Source organism: Sarcophilus harrisii, chromosome 3 (genome assembly GCF_902635505.1).
Source record: "Sarcophilus harrisii chromosome 3, mSarHar1.11, whole genome shotgun sequence".
NCBI lineage: Eukaryota > Metazoa > Chordata > Mammalia > Dasyuromorphia > Dasyuridae > Sarcophilus > Sarcophilus harrisii.
Window position 1 is genome coordinate 475,899,987 of NC_045428.1, and position 20,127 is coordinate 475,920,113.

General features: G+C 33.3%; 1 protein-coding gene across 2 annotated transcripts in view; it reads right to left on the bottom strand.

The window, feature by feature from the left end:
* Nucleotides 1–20,127, bottom strand: part of TRPC6 (transient receptor potential cation channel subfamily C member 6) — a 165,671-nt gene that overhangs the window by 87,154 nt on the left and 58,390 nt on the right. The window contains exon 1 of one of the 2 annotated variants that reach the window (XM_031961051.1): nt 4,520–4,698. The exons of the other annotated variant lie outside the window; for it this stretch is intronic. Coding sequence (XP_031816911.1) covers nt 4,520–4,542 — 23 coding nt within the window. The 5' untranslated portion in view covers nt 4,543–4,698. Of the gene's footprint in view, nt 1–4,519; nt 4,699–20,127 lie in introns of those variants that run through there. 2 annotated transcript variants of the gene reach the window in all.

Here is a 20,127-nt window from a genome sequence, read left to right on the forward strand (position 1 = left end):
ATGACCTCATGGTGAAAGAAATGGATAGCCTATGTACTTCAGTGGTATTTTGATAATGTCAAGACAAAGAAGGGCCTCTAGTATGTTGGATGAAGTAATTTTGATGAACTTAGAAAATGTAGACAGGAGTCAGAATGAATATGTCTTCTTGAGCCACTTAAATTCCACACATTTAGGAAGAATGATCAAAATGATGAGAAACAAATTCACTTGAATATTTATTTATAAAAATCATATTTATATCATTATTTAAATTTTGCAAAGAGCTTTATTTATATTATATTTTATATTCTTTCAACTTCAGTAGATCAGGAAGAAGAATTAATATAGAATTTAAAAAGTAGGCAACTTTGGCGGCTCCAGGTAATTCAAGGATTAACATTATAACAGTACCTAGGATGAGTTAGGAATTAATATAGAGAATTTCAGTGTTACCAGGGTCTTTAATGGATATAATGTAACTCATACATATAAAAGAATTTTTTCTAAAATATTATTTGATAAATGATGATCTAATCTTTACTTGGAAACCTCCATTGATGGAGAAATCACTTCCTTTGATTGCTACCCAATTTACTATTGTATAGTTCTAATCACTGGAAAATGTTTTCCTTAAGTAAAACAACAATTAACTTCTGAATCATTCTTCCTAGTTCTGCCTTTTTAAGCAGACAGGGAAAAAAAAAACAAGTATACTTCCTCTTCCACATTCCTTCTATATTGCAAAACTGCATTGACTGGGTCCACTACAGATGTTATATAATCTCAAGTGGCACATCATTGTTTCAGGACAAATCTTTTGCCTAACTCATTCATTATCTCACTCAAACTAGAGTGATTCTTTCAAATCTTTTCATACACCTCAAGTCTCCCATGGCTTTCCTGCCCCTTGTTCTCCCAGCTAACAACCATGGCTCATACATTACTAAAATATGGGGGCCATTCGTTGTGAGTTCCCTATTTACTTCTCCTTATCATCTCATACCACAAATATTGTTTATTCACCTTTCTTCTCCTTCACTCTTGTTTTACAGAAAAAAAGTGCCCTTCTACCCAAGGAAACCCTCTCCATGTATAAGTAATTCCATTCTATCCCATTTTTATCACTGAATTGCCTCTTTTATCAACCTAATCTCACTTAGCTTTAATTTTTCCCTATCAGCTGTTACTCTGCTTCCTGAAAATATACCCATATCAACCTATCCTCAAAAAATCCTTGCTAAATTCATTCATCCCTGATAGCCTTTGTCCTATATTTCTTTTCCCTTTTTTGTGTTAGAGAGGACTGTCTACAATCTATGCCTTTCTTCTCAATTCTTAACTTTGTAGTCTGGCTTCTGGCCTAATCAACCAACTGAAATAATTTTCTCCAAAGTTACCAAACATCTCTTAATTTTCTAATCTAATGGACTTTGCTTGATCTTTATAATTCTTTACTTCTCTGCAACCTTTGATGCTATCATTCACGCTGTTCTCCCAGTTACCCTCTTCTAAGTTTTCATGACATGGCTTTCTTCTGGTTTATCTCTTCACCTGTCTCTAAGTCTCCTTTGCTGAATTTTCATCCAGCTCATACTTGGTAATTCTGGATGTCCCTTAAAGCTCTGGCTCTCTCCTCTTCCCTCTCTATACTATTTCACTTAGTGATTTCATCAGTTTCCATGGCTTTAACTAGGTAGATTGTTCTCAGATTTATTTGTCCAGCCCTAACTTCTTTCTTGACCTCTAGCTTCACATTTCTGACTGTCTATAGACAAACTAAGTGTTTTGTGGATATCTTAAACTCAACATGCTTAAAACTGAGCTCATTATCTTTTTTTCAAACTGTCCTCTCTTTCTAACAGCCCTATAAGTGTGGAGAGTGCTAACTATACTGGATGGCAAATTCAGTATTATCTTTGTCTTTTCATTCTTTCACCCTTTTATATTAATCAGTTGCTAGTCCTGTTGTTTATCCCCTTCACAACCATATGTGCTTTTCTTTCCTCTGACACTGTCACCACCCTGATGTAGGTTGTCATCAATTTACTATCTAGACTATTACAAAAATATGTTATTGTTCTCTCTACCTCAAATCTCCCCTTATTATATAGTCCATTCTCCATTCAGCTATCAAAATTTTCTTCCCAAAATGCAAGCTTGTCCATGTCATCCTCCTCTTCAGTCTATTCCAGTGTTCTTCATTGCCTTCCAGGATCAAAAATACAATTCTCTATTTTGGTTTTAAAGCCCTCCATAAACTTTCCCCCTTCTACTTCTCTAATCTTCTTACTTCTTATCTCTTTCATGCCTTTCCAAATATCCTGCACACCAGTAATATCAGCTTCCTTATTGCTCCTCATTCTAAACAATTTATAACTCAACTTCAGACATTGTTATTTTGTATCCTCTATATCTGGAACTCTCTCTCTTTATCACCATCCTCTAATATCCCTGGGTTCTTTTAAATCTCAGCTAAAATTCCATCTTCTAGAGGAAAAAAAACCATAAGAAAATTGATAAACCATTGGGTAATTTGATTTTGAAAAGAAAGAAGAAAACAAATTAACAATATCAAAAATGAAAAGAGTAAATGAATCATTAATGAAGAGAAAATTAAAGCAATTGTTGAAAGTTATTTTGCCTACTTATATGACAATAAAATTTACAATCTTGTTGAAATAATGAATGTCTATAAATATATAAATTTCCCCTACTAACAAATGAGGAAATAGAATATTTAAATAACTCTTATTAAAAGAAATTGAAAAGCCTTCAGTAAGTTCCCTAAGAACACTCCCTCCTTCCCCCCCACCAGGAGCAGATGAATTTGCAAATAAATTCTCTCAAACATTTAAAGAAAAGTTAATTGCATTACCAATTATACTTTTTGAAAAAAAAATAAGTAAAGGAATCATACCAAATCCTTTCAATGACACAAATATGATGCTGACACTTAAACCAGGAAGAACAAAACAGAAAAAAATTATAAGCTAGTTTTCCTAATGAATGTTGATGAAAAATGTAAATAGGATACTAGCAAGGCGATTACAGCAATGTATCACAAAGATCACTATGACCAAATGAGATTTATACTAGAAATGCAGAGCTGATTAAATAGTTGGAAAACAATAAGCAGAAATCACCATATTGATAATAAAAACAAAAATATCATATGAATATATCAATCGACATAAATTTTTTTTGACAAAATAAAATACTCATTCTAATTAAAAACACTGGAAAGCAGAGGAACAACAGGAGCTTTTCTTAAAATGATAAATAATATTTATCTAAACCCAAAGACAAGCATTATCTATAATAAGGATAAACAACAATTTCCCTATAACATCAAAGGTGAAGCAAAAATGTCCATTATCACCACTATTATTCAAAATTGTATTAGAAATGCTAGCTAGAGCAATAAGAAAATAAAAGGAAATTGAAGGAATAAGAATAGACAATGAAATGATCACTTTTAGCAAATGATATGCTTTTAAAAAAATAACTAAAAAATTAGTTGAAACAATTAACAACTTTAGCAAAATTGGAGGATATAAAATAAACCCCCATAAATCATCAGTATCAATTCCAGTATCAGATGCAAAGACTGATGCAAGTTTTCTCACAATTGTATATATTAAGCAACCCATAGATTTATCTGAAAACTAGCCCCATACTGATCAATTAGTTATTGTTTCTGTGTTCCTTTTTTGTTTACAGACCCTAGGAGGGGACATGAGACACTATTTTTTCTGAATTCAAAGAATTTTACCTGTTTGCCCTATCCCTCCCAACTTGTAAATCCCTAATCTTTCATCTAATTAAAATAGGATTGCCTAATGTTATATTGTTTTATTGTAATTAATTGGCCTTATTTCATTAATTGTTCTTAATGTATAAAAGTCAGTCTCCCCCCGTTTTGAGTGTCTATACCTAAGCTGATGAAGGGAACTGGGTCTTGTTTATGGGGCATTAGAAGAAGCATCAAAATGAGAAGCCAAAGAAAATTGACATTAGCTGTTATAAATGCCTGAAATAATTATTTGGTATAGAAGACAGTTTGGTACAGAAGTTGATTATATTCTTTTCCTGCTTTTCTTCTTTCTAAGAAGGACCTTGATTTCTAATAGAAATAGGTTTCTAAGAAATTTATTATAATAATTTCCATATGAAAATATCAAAATATATATTGAAATAAAATTGCATTCATTTCAGTGGTAATCCAGAAATAACTTCATAGAAAATAACTTGCTCAGTCCCCATACATTATATCTGGGACAGTTGATAAAGCTAGGGAAAGAAAAGATGTATACTTTGGAAAAGATTTCTATCTGTTATGAAGAAGAAATTTCTAATCACTCTTTCCTCTAGTCAATCTGGGTAAACATTTTATATGACTGACATATATTTTAAAACCTGTTGATATACCCATGTCTATAAATATAGTTTTTAGGACATGGAAGACATTAGGAATTGTCCTAATGGTCTCAGAAAATTCTGAGTTCTACTAAGAAAACAAACAGTAGATTTCACCTACCTCATTTTTCCAGTCCTTTTCATTCTGAAGAAATAGATCTGAGAAATCTCTGTATACCAGGAAAGCAAAAGTGAAATAATCCATTTCTCTCTGAGAAGCCAACAATGCAAATTAGTTTGAGACTAGAATGGACTAGATATGCTCTCTTACTTGAGCCCAGAGCACATGCTGTAATTTTATCTACTTCCTTTTGGAAGAAAAAAAAAATGCACCTCTCTTAAATGTAATTGCTGGTGTACACATTAAGCTCAGTGATTAAATACTCAGCATAACTGTTGAATTGTCACTGAGAAAAATATATGTAAATCCTCCACATCAAACAAAGCTATATTAGGACATTATGGTAACAAGTGGAAATGGCTTTGATTATTGTAGTTGTAATAACTGTTGAAGGGGGAAGGAAGGGTTATTAGTCTTTTACATTTGAAACAGACATTGAGCTATTTGATTCAATGTTTTATAGGCATGAAGGAATAAACCTAATTTCCTTTTTCTTCCCTCCTGTCACAGTTTTTCTCATGTGTATGGAACAGGGGGGAAGAGGGGAGAATTTTGTGAGTGGGAAGGATAAGTCTGGGTCACATAGCCCAGAAGTCACATCTTGACTACAAGCATTCGATTAGCACCTATTATGTGACTTATTTTGTTTTAAGCATTGGGATAGAGATTGAGTGATTTCCCTGTTGAGAAGACTCCCCCTATAAGAATAGGTACAGTACCTTCTCTGCAATTTACAAATCTTAAAAGCCTGCTTGTATCATTAAGAAGTTACTTAACTTGCCCTTGATCACATAATCACTATGTATCAGCAATGAGACTTGATCACAGACTTGCTGTTACTAAACCCTGCTCTCTATCATTTAAGGCATGTGGATTCCTTAACATTTTATGTTAGAGGCAATGTTAACATTACCCTTATAAACTGGTTCATTCCAAATTTTCAAAGAATTCCCTTTAATTAAAATTTATTTCTAATGTGTCTGTTTTTGTGATAAAATTCAATTAATTAACTTTGGTTTGCCTCAAGAACTTTCCTTTTTGATCTTTTTCACAATGCAACTTCTGTAATAGGCAAATGACACTATCTCATGGAACATGGGCATCCTAGACTTGCCTTCTAGAGAATCTATCAGCAATTATGCGTACGATGTTTCATCTGGAATGTTTTTGCTTGCCCTTGGACATGCTTATTATTTTTGTTTTGTTCTCTGCTATTTGTTCATAATTCAAGCAGCCACGTATTTTTGGAAAATGTACAGCTTTATAATTTTGAATTTCAAAACAAAATGAGAGCCTCTAAAAATGTTTTATAAATATAATTAACAGTAGCCTCTCCAAGATATGGTAATGTTTCAGTCAAATTTACATATTGGAGCATAGAAGAAAAGTAGGAAAATAATATTGAAAAATTCTCTAGATCTTTTTTTTAATTACTAATGCCAATAGTTGTTTAAAAAAATAAGTTCATGGAATAGAATGTGTAGATGATATAAAAATTGAGAAGGACTGTTATGAATGAAAGGGTCAGGATCCTAAAAAGTCTCAGGGGGCTAGAATGATGGATCAAATCTAACAGGATTAGATCAATTAGTCAAAAGGAAAAATTTAAGACAAATTTTAAAAAACCTAACTTCAGAGTTATAGATTAGTTGAGATAAGTAGTTATGAAAATGACTTCGGTTTTGGTGGCATAGTAGATGGAGTACTGAACTTAGAATTAGGAAGACTCATCTCCCTGAGTTCAAATTTGACCTCAAACACTTACTAGCTGTGGGATCCTGAGCAAGTCACTTAGCATTTGTTTGCTTCAGTTTCCTCATCTGTAAAAAGAACTGAAGAAGGAAATGGCAAACCTCCTCAGTCTCTTTGCCACAATAAAAACCCAAATGGGCTCACAATGACTCATACATGATTAAAATGACTGAATTCAATATAAGCTGATTGTGATGTGGGTGCCCCCAAAAAAGTAAATACTTCTTCCTCATGGCATATTTGCTTTCTCATGGTTAATTGTAAGTTCCACCAGGGAACTTGTTTTTTCCATTATTAATTGTTAAAAGCACTTTCCTCTCCCAACTCTGTTTCATATTTACCATTCTTGGTGTCTATTTTTGTCTCTTTTCATAAATAAATTTGCTTGGGGCAGCTAGGTGGCACAATGGATAGAGCACCAGCTCTGAAATCAAGATGACCTGAGTTCAAATCTGATCTTAGATACTTAACACAGTTAGCCACGTGACCCTGGGCAAGTCACTTAACCCCAATTGCCTCAGCAAATAATAATAATAAATTTACCTTTTGCCAAAGAGAATGGCCATTGTGAATTCTTCACATGACCAAACCCCAACATTTGGTGACTACATCAATTTTATCATTGGTGCTGAACCTCAAACACATTGTGTGTGTGTGTGTGTGTGTGTGTGTGTGTGTGTGTAAAATGGTCTTTATACTATACTCTGTCCTGTCTTGGAGTAACATGTCTAGTTCAAGGTACATATTTGCAAACTTTAAAGAGGAAGAAGATTAGGATGTTGACAAGATGAAAATCATATCATATAAATACTGGTAGAAGGAAATGGGGTACTTTCTACACAAAAAAAAAAAATTAGAATAGGTGTTGTCCAATATCTGATGTATCATCATTTGGACAAAGGACTAAACTTTATTTTGTGTAACTCTGAAGAGAATGAGGAGCTAGAAGGAACTTTAGAAACTATCTCATCCAAAACCTTTGGTTTATAAATAAAGGACATAGGGGGATAACGAGCTATGACAGTTCGCCTAGACCATGGGGGGCCTCAGGAGCAATTTTCTATTTTGTAAATAAGTATAGATAGATAGATAGATATGTATATGTATATGATGAATTCAGTGGGCAATGAATGTTCTTGGGGCATTCAGGACAAAACTCAAATTTGAACCACATAGATGACATCCATAGAAACAAATATCACTTTGCTCAAATGATCTATGATAAGAATGAAATAAATTCTGAAGACAAAGCTAAACAGCTTATGGAAATAACAGGGAAAAACCAGAATAAGCCCATAGTGACTCCTCATAAACTCAAAATCTTATAAAAATGAATGTTGAAAATTATTTTTATATGTAATAGGAAAAAATAAAATACTAGCTACAAAAACAGAGATAGGTGTCTATTCTTTTTTATAATTTATTTAATATTTACCCCAGTTACATTTAAAACAATATTTAAAGTTTGTTTTTAAAATTTTTGAGTTCTAGATTCTCTCCCTTATCCCCATCCTCAGCATCCATTTAAAAAAAATCACATGTGAAGTTATGCAAAACATTTCCATAAAAGTCAGGTTGTGAAAGAAAAGATAGAGCTCCCACTTAAAAAAAAATAAGACAGAGAGAAAGAAAAAGAGAGATGGGAGAAGAGAAGGAGGGAGGGAGGGAGGGAGGAAGTGGGGGAGAGAGAGAGAGAGAGAGAGAGAGAGAGAGAGAGAGAGAGAATATTTTAATCTATATTTAGACACAATCAGTTCCTTCTCTGGATATGGATAGGATTTTTCATCATAAGTCTTTCAGAGTAGTTGTGGATCATTGTATTGCTGAGAATAGCAGAGTCCCACAACATTGACATTGCTATTATTTTGTACACAGTACAAAAACACACAAATACTTTGCTTGAGTTCATAGAGGATTATCCAAGTTTTTCTGAGAGCATCCTGCTCACCATTTCTTATAGAACAATAATATTCCATCATAATCACATATCACAATTTATTCAACCATTCCCCGATTTATGGGCAGCCCCTCACTTTCTAATTTTTTGCCCTGAAAAGACAACTATTATAGATATTTTTGTACATATAGATCCTTTTCCTTTTTTAAAACTCTATTTTGGGAATCATGCCTAGGTATTGTTAGATTAAAGGATGTACATGAATTTATAGTCTTTTGGACATAGAGGCATCATGACTCTTGATTCAGTTTCCTAAGGTTCTAGAATATCAAGATTTTTTTTCTTGATAATTTCTTGAAAGATGATGTCCAGGCTCTTTTTTTGATTATAACTTTCAGGTAGAGCAATAATTTTTTAAAGTTCTCTCCTAGATCTATTTTCCAGGGTAGTTGTTTTTCCAGTGACATATTACACATTTCTTCTGTTTTTTTTTCTTTTTTTTGGTTTTGCTTTATTATAGTTTGATTTCTGATTAAGTCATTAAGTCCATTTGTTCAATTATAATTTTTAAGGAATTATTTTCCTCAATAAGTTTTTATACCGCCTTTCCCATTTGGCCAATTTTGCTTTTTAAGGAATTCTCAGTTGTTGTTTTTTTTTTTAAATTTCCTTTTGCACCACTCTCCATTCTCTTCCTAATTTTTCCTCTGTTACTCTTATTTGATTTTTAAAATTCTTTTTGAGTTCTCCCATAACTTGAGACCAATTCTTATTATCCTTGAAGGCTTTGGATGTGAGAACTTTGACTTTGTTATCTTCTTCTGAGTGTGTATATGTTTTGATCTTTCTTGTCACCATAGTAACTCTCTATAGTCAGAAACTTTTTCTGTTGTCTGCTCAGTTTCCCAGCCTATTACTTGGCTTTTAACTCTTTATTAAAGGAGGGCTCTATTTCCAGAATAGAGGGTATACTGTCCCAAATTTCAGGGGTTTTATGCAGCTGTTTCCAGAGATCCTTTTAGGGACCTGACCACAAGCCATTTTTTCTTTCCTGAAATTGTTAAAGAGTGTGGCTGCTCCTTTGTGGCTGTGAGATCTAGTGTACTAAAGCAACAGCGTTCTTCTTCAATGCTAGTAAAGAGATTTTCTGTGAGCTGAGGCCTCTGTAAGCTGCCACTATCAATGCTGCCCTCACATACTCCTGGTATGCTGGTTTCCCAAGGTCCTCTCAACTCTGATGAAAAACCATTCCTTCCAACCTTGCACATAGTGTTTAGTGTCTCTTGGCTGAAAGGTCAAGAAGCCACTAGAACTGCCAATGATTCAGAGTTTCCTAGACCCATTACTACTTTGCTAGTATGGGGCTAAGGAGGGGGCTGGCCTGCATTGAGACTGAACTCGGGATTCCTACTCTGGTGTCACAGAAATTTCCTATTGACCTTCTAAGTTGTCTTCATCTGAAAAAATGTCTTTTTGAGTATTCTGATGCTCTAAAATTTGTTTAGAGTCATTATGTAAAGGAATTTGGAGCAATTGGGGAGGGGGGAGAAGAAGAGGTCAAGAAAATTCCTGTCTTTACTTCTACCCTCTTAGCTCTGCTGAGATAAATGTCCATTTTTAAAGGTCTTTCGTGAACCTCCAAAAGCTTCTTAAAGAAGACTGATTAGACCTTTATGTGATATAAATAAAACAAATCTCAATTATCTCACCAAAGCTATACAAAAATTTTAATTTCTCTTTAACAAGAGCTGCCATCATTCTGTGAATTGCACAAATTATTTTCCTCTTCATTCTCCAAGCTATTTCTTGAAAACAGATATACTTTACTTTCATTTGTTCTTTCTAAAAATCACCTGATAAAATAAAGGACATGCCCATAAAATGGCTAATTAGTTGATTTCTCACTCTGAATTTACACATGATTAGCTTTTAATCTGGTTTTGAGGGGGTTTTCTTTTTTATATATAAATAGTAACATCTTATGAAAGACATTCAAATTTATTCTTATACAATCAGCTATTTTAATATCTATCTGCAAAATCTATCAATCTGCATTAAAAGTTAATATTCATATCCATCTTATGTCAGACAATTATAGATATACTAAAAAATTTTCAAGGAAGGCATAATTATGTCATGGAAACATTTGACATGATTACAGGTTCAGTAAGAAAGTGCCAGCTGAAGCTAGGAGAACCAAATGTGATCATACCTCCCAGGTTTCCCCCTCCTCTAATCTCTTAACTGAGAACCCTGCCCCATATTTCACTGAAAAGTACTTGGGGCCATTCAGTGAGAACTCCCTTTTTCTCCCCGTCCTCTTTATATCTCTTCACTCAAATTTCCTTCCCAGTATATCCTCCTTACTCTTGTCTCACATAAAGAGGAGTCTTTTCTCCTTGACAAAGCAAACTCTTCTGTATGAATAAATGATCCCATTCCATCACATTTTCTCCAGCAGATTGCCCCCGCTCTCATCACTACTCCCACTAATCTTCATTTTCTTCATATCTACTATTTCTTTCTCTGCTGCCTACAAATAGGCTCATGTCTCTATGATCCTTGAAAAAAAAATCCTATTTTTGATCCATCCATCCCTGCTAGTTATTATCCTGTAGCTGCGTCTCCTCCCTTTTTTGGTTAACTTCTTTAGAAAAGCATCTATAAGCAGTTGTTTCACATAATTTCCTCTTCTCTCACTTTCTTCCAAGCCCCCTTCTGGTTTCCAACTTCATCATTCTGCTGCAATAGCTTTGTCTAAAGCTACCAAGGCTTTCTTAATTGCCAAGTCTAATGGTCTTTTAAAATCTGCATCCTTTCTCAATTCACATTCTTCTTGACCTTTTTTGCATACTTGGACACTAGTGATCCTCCTCTTCTCCATAATACTCTTCCTTCTAGGTTTCCACAACATTGCTCCCTCCTACATCTCCCCTTAGCTCTCTGACTATTCCTTCTCATTCTCCTTTGTTAGATTTTCAGCCATGTCACGCCCACTCACTCTTGGATATCTCCCAAGACTCTCTCCTGTGATCTCTCCTCTTCTATTACTATACTTTTTGCCTTGATGGTCACATCAACTCCCATGGATTCAACTGTAATCTCTATGTAGATGATTCTTTGATTTATATATTTAGCCCTAACCTCTTGAGATGCCTTTTGGATATCTCATATTCCATAAGCATCCCACTCAAGACATATCCAAAAACAGAATTCTTTCCCTAAAAACCCACCCTTTTACCCAGTCTTCCTATCCCTTTCAAGAGCACCACCATCCGTCCAAGCATCCACATTCTCAGCTTCAGTATCATCCTTGACTCCTCACTCAGACTCTCCTCCCCATACCTATTCTGTTGTCAAATATTTACATTAACTCTCATAGCTTATTGCTATTAACACAGCTGTCATCCTTATGCAGACCCACATTGCCTCTCTCTTGGACTATTGAAATAAACTTCTAATTATTCTCCTTGGCTCAAGTCTTTCTACTTCAGTCTATTTTCTACTTAGCTACTAAAGTAAGTTTCCTAAAGTTCAGATCAGACCATGTTACCCTCCTGCTTGATAAACTCCAATGACTTCCTCCAATTAGCTTTCTCCATATTCTTCAAATAGATCTGCCCCTTCAAAGGAATAAAACTCAATTTGAGGATCATCATATGTTGCATAGAATATAGAACGCAAAGGATGAGATATTTCCTTTATGTTTAGAGACAACAGAAAAGCAGACTCTAAATTCTCAAACCAGATATAAAATAAATACATGGTCCTGAGAATATTTGAAAAATTGGGTAATATATTATAAGGAGCCACATAAAATCTCCTTTCTCTTCAAAGCTTTCTCTTCTTCTGATTAGGCATAAAGCTGTATTGCCTTATTTTTCCTTCCACATCTTTTCTGGCTATTAAGACAATGGTACAACCACAGTTTTTCTCTTTTTTTTATTTTTTTTTTATTTTTTTGTTTTTTTATTTTTTTTTATTTTTTAAATTTTTTTTTGGTTTTTTTGGGTTTTTTTGTTTTTTTATTTTTTTATTTTTTTTGTTTTGTTTTTTTATTTTTTTTATTTTTTTTTAACACAGTTTTTCTCAAACTGCTATTCCCCCAATCCTCATTATCCTATCCCTGTTCCTAGTGGAACTGGCATACTATGAGACTTCATATCAAATAAGTCCACTGCTATCCTAGGAGAGAGATCATTATCTAATCTATTTTCACTCACTTTGCAAGAATGTTTGTGGAAACATAGCATTTCCACTCTTTCTGTCATTGTTTGCTTGCATTTTTGTTTTCCTTCTTGGGTTTTTTTCTTTCTTTCTAGATCTGATTTTTCTTGTGCAGCAAGACAACTGTATAAATATGTATACATATGTTGGATTTAACATATACTTTAACATATTTAACATGTATTGGACTACCTGCCATCTAGGGTAAGGGGTAGGGAGAAGGAGGAGAAAAGTTGGAACAAAAGGTTTTGCAAGAGTCAGTGTTGAAAAATTACTCATGCATATGTTTTGTAAATAGAAAGCTATAATAATAAAAAAAGAATGTCAGTCTGAAATTTTAGAGTTATTGCTAAAATCACATTATCATCAAATGACAAATATTTTTTAAAGTTTTGCATGTTTGTATTGAGTTAGAAATTTCACTGGAAGCTTCTTTCCTTTAAGTTTACCTTCTTTCTTTAAAGAAAATTGTTTCTATTTTATTGAGTAAGATTTGGCCTATTTGTTGAATATCCTAAAAGTCGCTGGGCTAAAAGGCTAACCAACTGGGCATCCAAATATATTCTCAGAGTAGTGTTTCTTAAAAAAGAACTCATGGAAAATTTGGGTACAATTTTCATAACTTAATTTATTTAATAATTAATAATTTTCATAACATAATTTTTCATACAATTTTCATAATATAAAATACAGGCACAATATTTTAAATAACTGACAGACATAGGAAAAAATAGTACTTAGGCAGAAGAATTGATTGGAATAGGTCTAGTATGGGTTTCTATATAGTTTACAGATATAGCATGTTGTACATGTTACCTTTGTCATCAGAGAGTTAAACTTTGAGTATGAAGTACATTCCTGTGTTTATCAAGAGAGCTTAGCTTTTCATAATGACAATTGCATTACTCAGGCGTCAAGACAGCAATGAAGACAGACTGTACTGTAAATTAAGCCATATTTATTTCACTTTGCTGATAAATGACAGTCAATTCATTTATAACTTCTTCTACCAGAAGAATGTAATCTAATCAATATTATAGTCATTCTTTGTTAATGGACAATTAAATAATTCTAGACTTCAAGGCAAAATGATCATGAAGTCTAGTAGATGAGTCCCAGAAAATGTTACTGCTCTCAAAGAGCTCCAGCACCAGGTAATAAACTGCATTTGAGCAGTGGAAAAGAACTTTCAAATGTAATAAGTGGATTACTATTAGTGAGCTTATAGAAATTGTTGGAAACAAGAGGTAGACAAATATGATTCTAATCTTCAGAAAAAAAAAGTGGGAGTGAAGTTGATTGTTCATACTTTGACTGATGCCTGAAAAAAATTCTAGAATATAGTGTAAAGATATTGCTTGTTAGCACTGAGAGAGAGAAGTGATGGTTATTCTAGGAGCTAAAATCCCTTCATGAAGAAGAAATAATGTCAGACTAATTTTCTCTCATTTGGGTAGTTATTAGGCTTATCCATCACAAGATTGGCATCACCTGATATACCTGGGCAGTTAGGTAGTAAAATGGTTAGATTACTGGAATTAGAATCAGGAAGAACTGAGTTCAAATCTAGCCTCATATACTTAGTATCTGTGTGACCCTGCCCAAATCCTTTAACCCTGTTTGTTTCAATTTCCTTTTCTATAAAATGAACCGGAGCAGGAAATGGCCAACCATTCCAGTATCTTTGCCAAGATAACTCCAAATAGGGTTACAAAGAGTTGGATATGACTTAAAACCAACTGAAAAACAGCAACAAAAACAATATACATGTATATTGCAAGAATAGCAAAACGTTTGATTAGGTCTAATCCTAATCCTTGTGGACGAGGTGAAGAAAGATGTTCAGAGAATAGTGCAGGTAGGAAATCTCATTACTAACTGACTGACTTCATCCAAATAGTAGCATTAAGGTCTTGAATGTATTGCCTTTTCATTCTACATCTTTGAATCTCTGGTTCCCTTCAAAGCACAGCTGAGTGCCACCCCCTACATAAACCCCTTCTCAATGTTCCCAATTTGTAGTATCCTCTACTTCTTGAAATAATTGTGTATATAGTTGTACATACTTTCTTCAGTTTTATAAATGGATGAATTGTGGCACAATTCATGGAATACATGAAGTTGATTTGGGTATCTGGTTATTTCTAATAACACAAGTATTAGCTCTGAAGTACTTTTGGGATGATACATCAATCTTCCACAATTTCCATGAATTTAAGTTGTGGAATGATGAAACAATCCTCTTATTAGTCTCTTAGTCCCAGATGGCAGTTAGAGGAGATGGCCTCAGAAATTTGCCACTGAAGAGGAAATGCTGCTCACTTACTATACTTTTTAAAAAGGGAAAAAGTGATAGAAAGTATAGATACTTAGTAACAGTATGTAAATATATTACATGTATAAATTTATATATATATATATATATATATGTAAAGAGAGATATTCATATAAAGAGACATATATAAATAGAAACATTTTAGAATTGCTAATGTTCAGAAATTCACCTAATAATTACTTTAAGGGGAAAAAAAACTACTTATAAGCTTTCTTCTTATTATGGACCAGTGACATTCAACCTGACTAGATAACTTTGGAACCTGATGTATCGTTAGTAAATTTATCTCTCTCTTAATTAAAGATTTCATCTACAAAGTGGGCTAAAAAGTTAGAAGGATTAATAGGTGAAATAAACAAACACACACCACAAGTAGAAAAAATAACAACAAAGTAATTTTGTTATTTAGTGGACCTGTGATCTTATTGTATAAAGTGATAATGGATTATTGTGAAATTATAACTTTAACACAATGAAAAAATGTGCATACTTTGATGGGAATGATATAGAGTTCTTCATATCATATGCCTATATAATATTACTAATGATTTTAAATACATGAAATATATTGTGGATATTATAAAAAGATATATGAATAAAATATATTCATTGGTACATTTTTGAGAATATAGTTTATATTCTATAACATTCCATAATGTAATACTCTTCATATGTGGCTATACATCCTAAGTTGTCTTCACACATTATGATTTTAGATATAAGAAATTTGGCACTAACTTTGAATTTTATAAATAAAACAAGAGAGACTAAGAAGATGATAAGGGGAAGAAGAAAAAGCAAAATAGCAAATCAACATTAGTTAAACAGTTCTAACTCTGATTCTATTTTCACATTAAGATAAAACTAGGGAAAAATCACAAGATATGTTGTTGGAAGGAAAAATGACTTCAATATTCTGCTAAATTATGTAATTTACCACAATAGTGTAAGCTATGTTGTTTTCTTGTTTTAACTCTCACAATATCCCTCATGAGAGAGGAGATTCATGCCCTTCAACGCTTCTTTATTTTTCCCTGTCTTAATGCTTGCATTCATAAACTCTCTTCATGGGCCCCACCTCGAAAGCATTTTAAATTAAGGAACTAAGAAATATTCATGTTAGTTTCTGGAATGGCTTAAATTTAGTAGAGCCTGCCTCTCAACGCAGATACTTGTTCAAAATTCACATTCATCCTAGGCTTATAACCAAAGTGTCCTTCACTCATTGGCCCTCAACACACATATCCAATCAGTTGACAATTCCTTTCCTTTCTGTCTTTACATCTTTTGTCTAGCTCTCCTTTCCATTGACACAACCACCACCCTAGGTAGATCCTAATTGGTACATGCTTGGACTGCTAATTCCGGTTGATCTCTCTGTCTAAAGTCTCCATCCTTCACTCAGCTGCCAGTGATTTGATAGTCTTTTGTTCTTAGATTTTGAAATAAAATATAGGATTAAAATGATATGAACATTTTTGCAAAAGATCATGTAATAGTCTTTTCTTCTTAGATTTTTAAATAAAGGATAGGATTAAAATATGAACACTGACAATATGACTAACATGGAGATATATTTTATATGACTGCTTATGTGTAACCTATATCAGATTGCTTTCAATCTTGGGGAGTGGGAGGGAAAAAAGGAAGAAAAATTTGGAACTCAAAATCTTATAAAAAATGACCATTGAAAATTTCCTGTATATGTAATTGGAAATAATACAATATTATTTACATGAAAAATAAAGTGGATGACCAAGAAAAAATATATATTTATTTTATAAAAGTTTAATGTGGCTCACAAAGCTTGGGACTTGAAGACAAATAGACCTAGGTGATAATTACAGTTTTCCTGGGCAGGCAAGATCTGTAACTTTGTACAAAACATCTAACATCTCTGAATCTTCTTTCCTCATCTATAAATGACATGAAGAATTTAAACAAGTTCCGCTTTGTATAAGGGAAATTTATGCTGAACATCTTGTAGATATCTCAAACTCAACATGGCCAAACCTTTCTTCCTAAACCCTCCTCTCTTCCTACCTTCCCTATTAATGTTGAGAGTACTCCCATCATCCTAGGCTTACAACCTAAGTGTCATCTACTCATTTGATCTCACTGCACATATCCAATCTGTTACTAGGTCTTTTCCTTTCAGTCTTTACCTCTCTCTTCTAGCTCTCCTTTCCAATGACACAACCACCGCCCTAGGCAGCTCCTAATTCCTACATGCTTGGACTGCTAATTCTGATTAATCTCTCCACTCAGCTATCAGTGATTTTCCTAAAGCACTGGTCTGTCCATGTAACTCTCCTAATCAATAAACTCCAAGGTCTTACTATTACCTCCAGAATAAACTTTAGAAACCTATGGCTCTTAAAATCCTTTTTTAGTTGTCCCCTTGCTGTCTTTCCAGTCTTCTTACACTTTACCATTTACTTTATTACCCTGTAATGCGGACTTGTTCTTTGCAACTCTATCACTTTTCATTGTTTTTCTTTCATGTCTGGAAATGTTTTACTTTCTTACTCCTTTCTCCCCTGGTTTCTTTCAAGATTCAACTCAAACCCCACATTCTAAAAGAAGCTTTTCCTAGTCCCTTTTCTATTTCTAGTGCCTTTCCTCTGAGATCACCTCTTTTCTGGGCACATTGTTCAAATGCCAAACATAGACTTGACAGAGAGATTTATTTTATGGCACACTCATACAGGGCAAATGCTCATGTAGTGGTCAGAAAAAATGATGCAAGGACAATCTCAAGGTCTCGCTCTCTCCCCCTTTTTATATTTATACTATTTTTTATTTTTTATCATAGCTTTTTTATTTTTCAAAACACATGCAAAGATAATTTTCAACATTCACTCTTGCAAAACCTTGTATTCCATGTTTTAAACTCTCCCTTCTACTGCCTCCCTCCCCTAGATGGCAAGTAATCCAATATAGATTAAATATGTGCAATTTCAGGATTTCTCTTAAGAACTTTAGAACTGATTGTATAACATGGGAGAGACTAACACAGGACCACTCAGCATGGGATGCCTTCATTAAGGTGCTGTGCTCTAGGAGAAAAGCAGAATTAAATTAGGTCAGAAGAAATGCAAGATGTACAAAATTAGAGAATCCACTCCAAATATTCATAGGAATTATTTGTGCCTGACCTGTAGCAGAGCATTCTGAGCTCATATTGGTCTGATCAGCCAGTCATACCCTTTAACTTGATTCTAACAGAACATTTTGATCCTCTTTGAGAACAAAGGACAACAATCAACCAACCTCCCTCAGATCTTATATGTCCACATTTCTTTGCATGTCTCTCTCATTAGAATATAAGTTCCTGGAGGATAAAAACATGTTTTGGGCTTCCTTTGTATCCCAGCACTTATTAGCATAATACCTGATAGAGGTGTTTTTCCATCATATTGACTCCTCTTGACCCCATTTGAAGTTTTCTTGATGAAGATACTGGAATGCTTTGTCATTTTCTCTTCCAGTTCATTTTACAATTAAGTGATTTGCTATGATCACATAGCTAGTAAGTGTCTTATATCACATTTGAATTCAAATCTTCCTGACACCAAGGTCAGTGGGACCACTTAATGGTCCCACTTAAAATGTGCTTATTGACTAATTCATATATTAAAGACAATTGAACTATTTTTAATTCCTATAGAGTTCATTCACATACATAATTTCTATGAATTATAAAGACATTATTGCTTATATCACTCTTTAATTATTTATTGAATTAAATTAAACTCAAGTAGAATAGGGTGACAGTGACAAAAGAATCAGAATTTTAGAGAGGAAATAAATGTTCAACATATATGAAGCTGCTCTGATTACATTTTCTTCTAATCTTTTGTTGTCAGTGGCTGTACATTTCACCTAGTCTTCTATATTTATAAATTTTGGTAATTTGTCTCTTCCTTTTTTACTCAATCAATTCTTAAGTCCTGCTGATTCTTTGTCTGTAATATTTCTCTTTTTTTTTTTGTAATATTTCTCATGTCCAAGTACTTTTATGACCAGTGGTGACCAGGCTTTCTAATGATTACCCCTATGAACCATTTCAATAAGTCCTAATAGTTCTCACAGCTTGTATTATTTTCTTTCCCATATTTTTTAGGACTGGGTTTCCAATGTTGGATTCACAGAGGTTGTTTTCTTTTGTTTTGTTTTGGTTTGTTTTTTTTTTTTGGGGGGGTGGGGGTTGGGTACCTTTGTAATGCACTAATTATGTGATATTTATCCATATTTGTAACTGATCCTCCTACTATATTACTTTTTGTTAAAGATTAGAGACTATGACTTGATCTCTTCTTCAATGAAGAACTCAATGCTCAAATGCTCAAAAACATAAGACTTTTTTAATGCTTACTGAATAAATGATAGATTGGCTTCCTTTTATTTCAATATCCTCTAATCTTATCAATTGTAAGTAGTCAATCAATAAGTATTTATTAACTGCCATGAGGCACTGGGCCATGCGAAGTGGTTTTTATCTATTTTTTATTAATTATTTTAACTATTTGTCTGATCTCCTTTAATGCCATCCTATTTTTGATAGTTTCATTTTCCCCCTTATCTTTAAACTTCTAAATTTTTAATCAACAGAAAGTTGGATTTGGGTGTGAGACAAGTTTATATAAAGAACTGGGAGAAAATTTATCAAGGCTGGAAGACCAAGTTTCTCATATTCTCAAAAATAATGTTTTTGTTTAGAGGGGTTATAAAGCATTTTCACAGCTGGCAAGAGTTTTGTGTATGATTGAAAAGCTCAAATATTGTATGAAGTTTTAATTAACATTGCTGCTAAATTCACAATAATCAAACAAAAATTCATCTATAAGAAGCAGAGTGACAAATTAGTTTAAAATACATAACAGCAGATTATAGCACCAGTTTTTCCTTCTGATATGTTTACTCAAATGTAAATGAGCAATTATTATTTAAATGCTTTCTTAGGGCAGGAAAAAGATGTATAAAATGAATTAGAAAAAGAAACTAGGAAAAAGTAAACTTTTACAATGCAAATTTTGTTCCTATCTCTCACAATAGGCTTATGCCTTCCCTCTATTGGTTATCTTCAAGTAATCTTTGCTGGTACAATATTGATTGCAAGTTGTCTCCCCCATTAGAATATGGATTCCTTGTGAACATGGACTATCTTTGCCTTTTCCTTCCTTAGCTCTCTTTCCTTCTTAGTTTTCCAGAATGAGGAAGATTTGATACTTACCAGGAGATAGAAGGAATATAAAGTGGAAGAATAATCCCTGCCTTAGAGTAACAGTAACCTTTAAACTTTAAAGTGCATGAGCTTTACAAATAGAAAGGAAATTAAGTCACAAATGAAAGTTCTACCTTTTGGCTAGTAGTGATGCAGAGGATAGTGTTGGA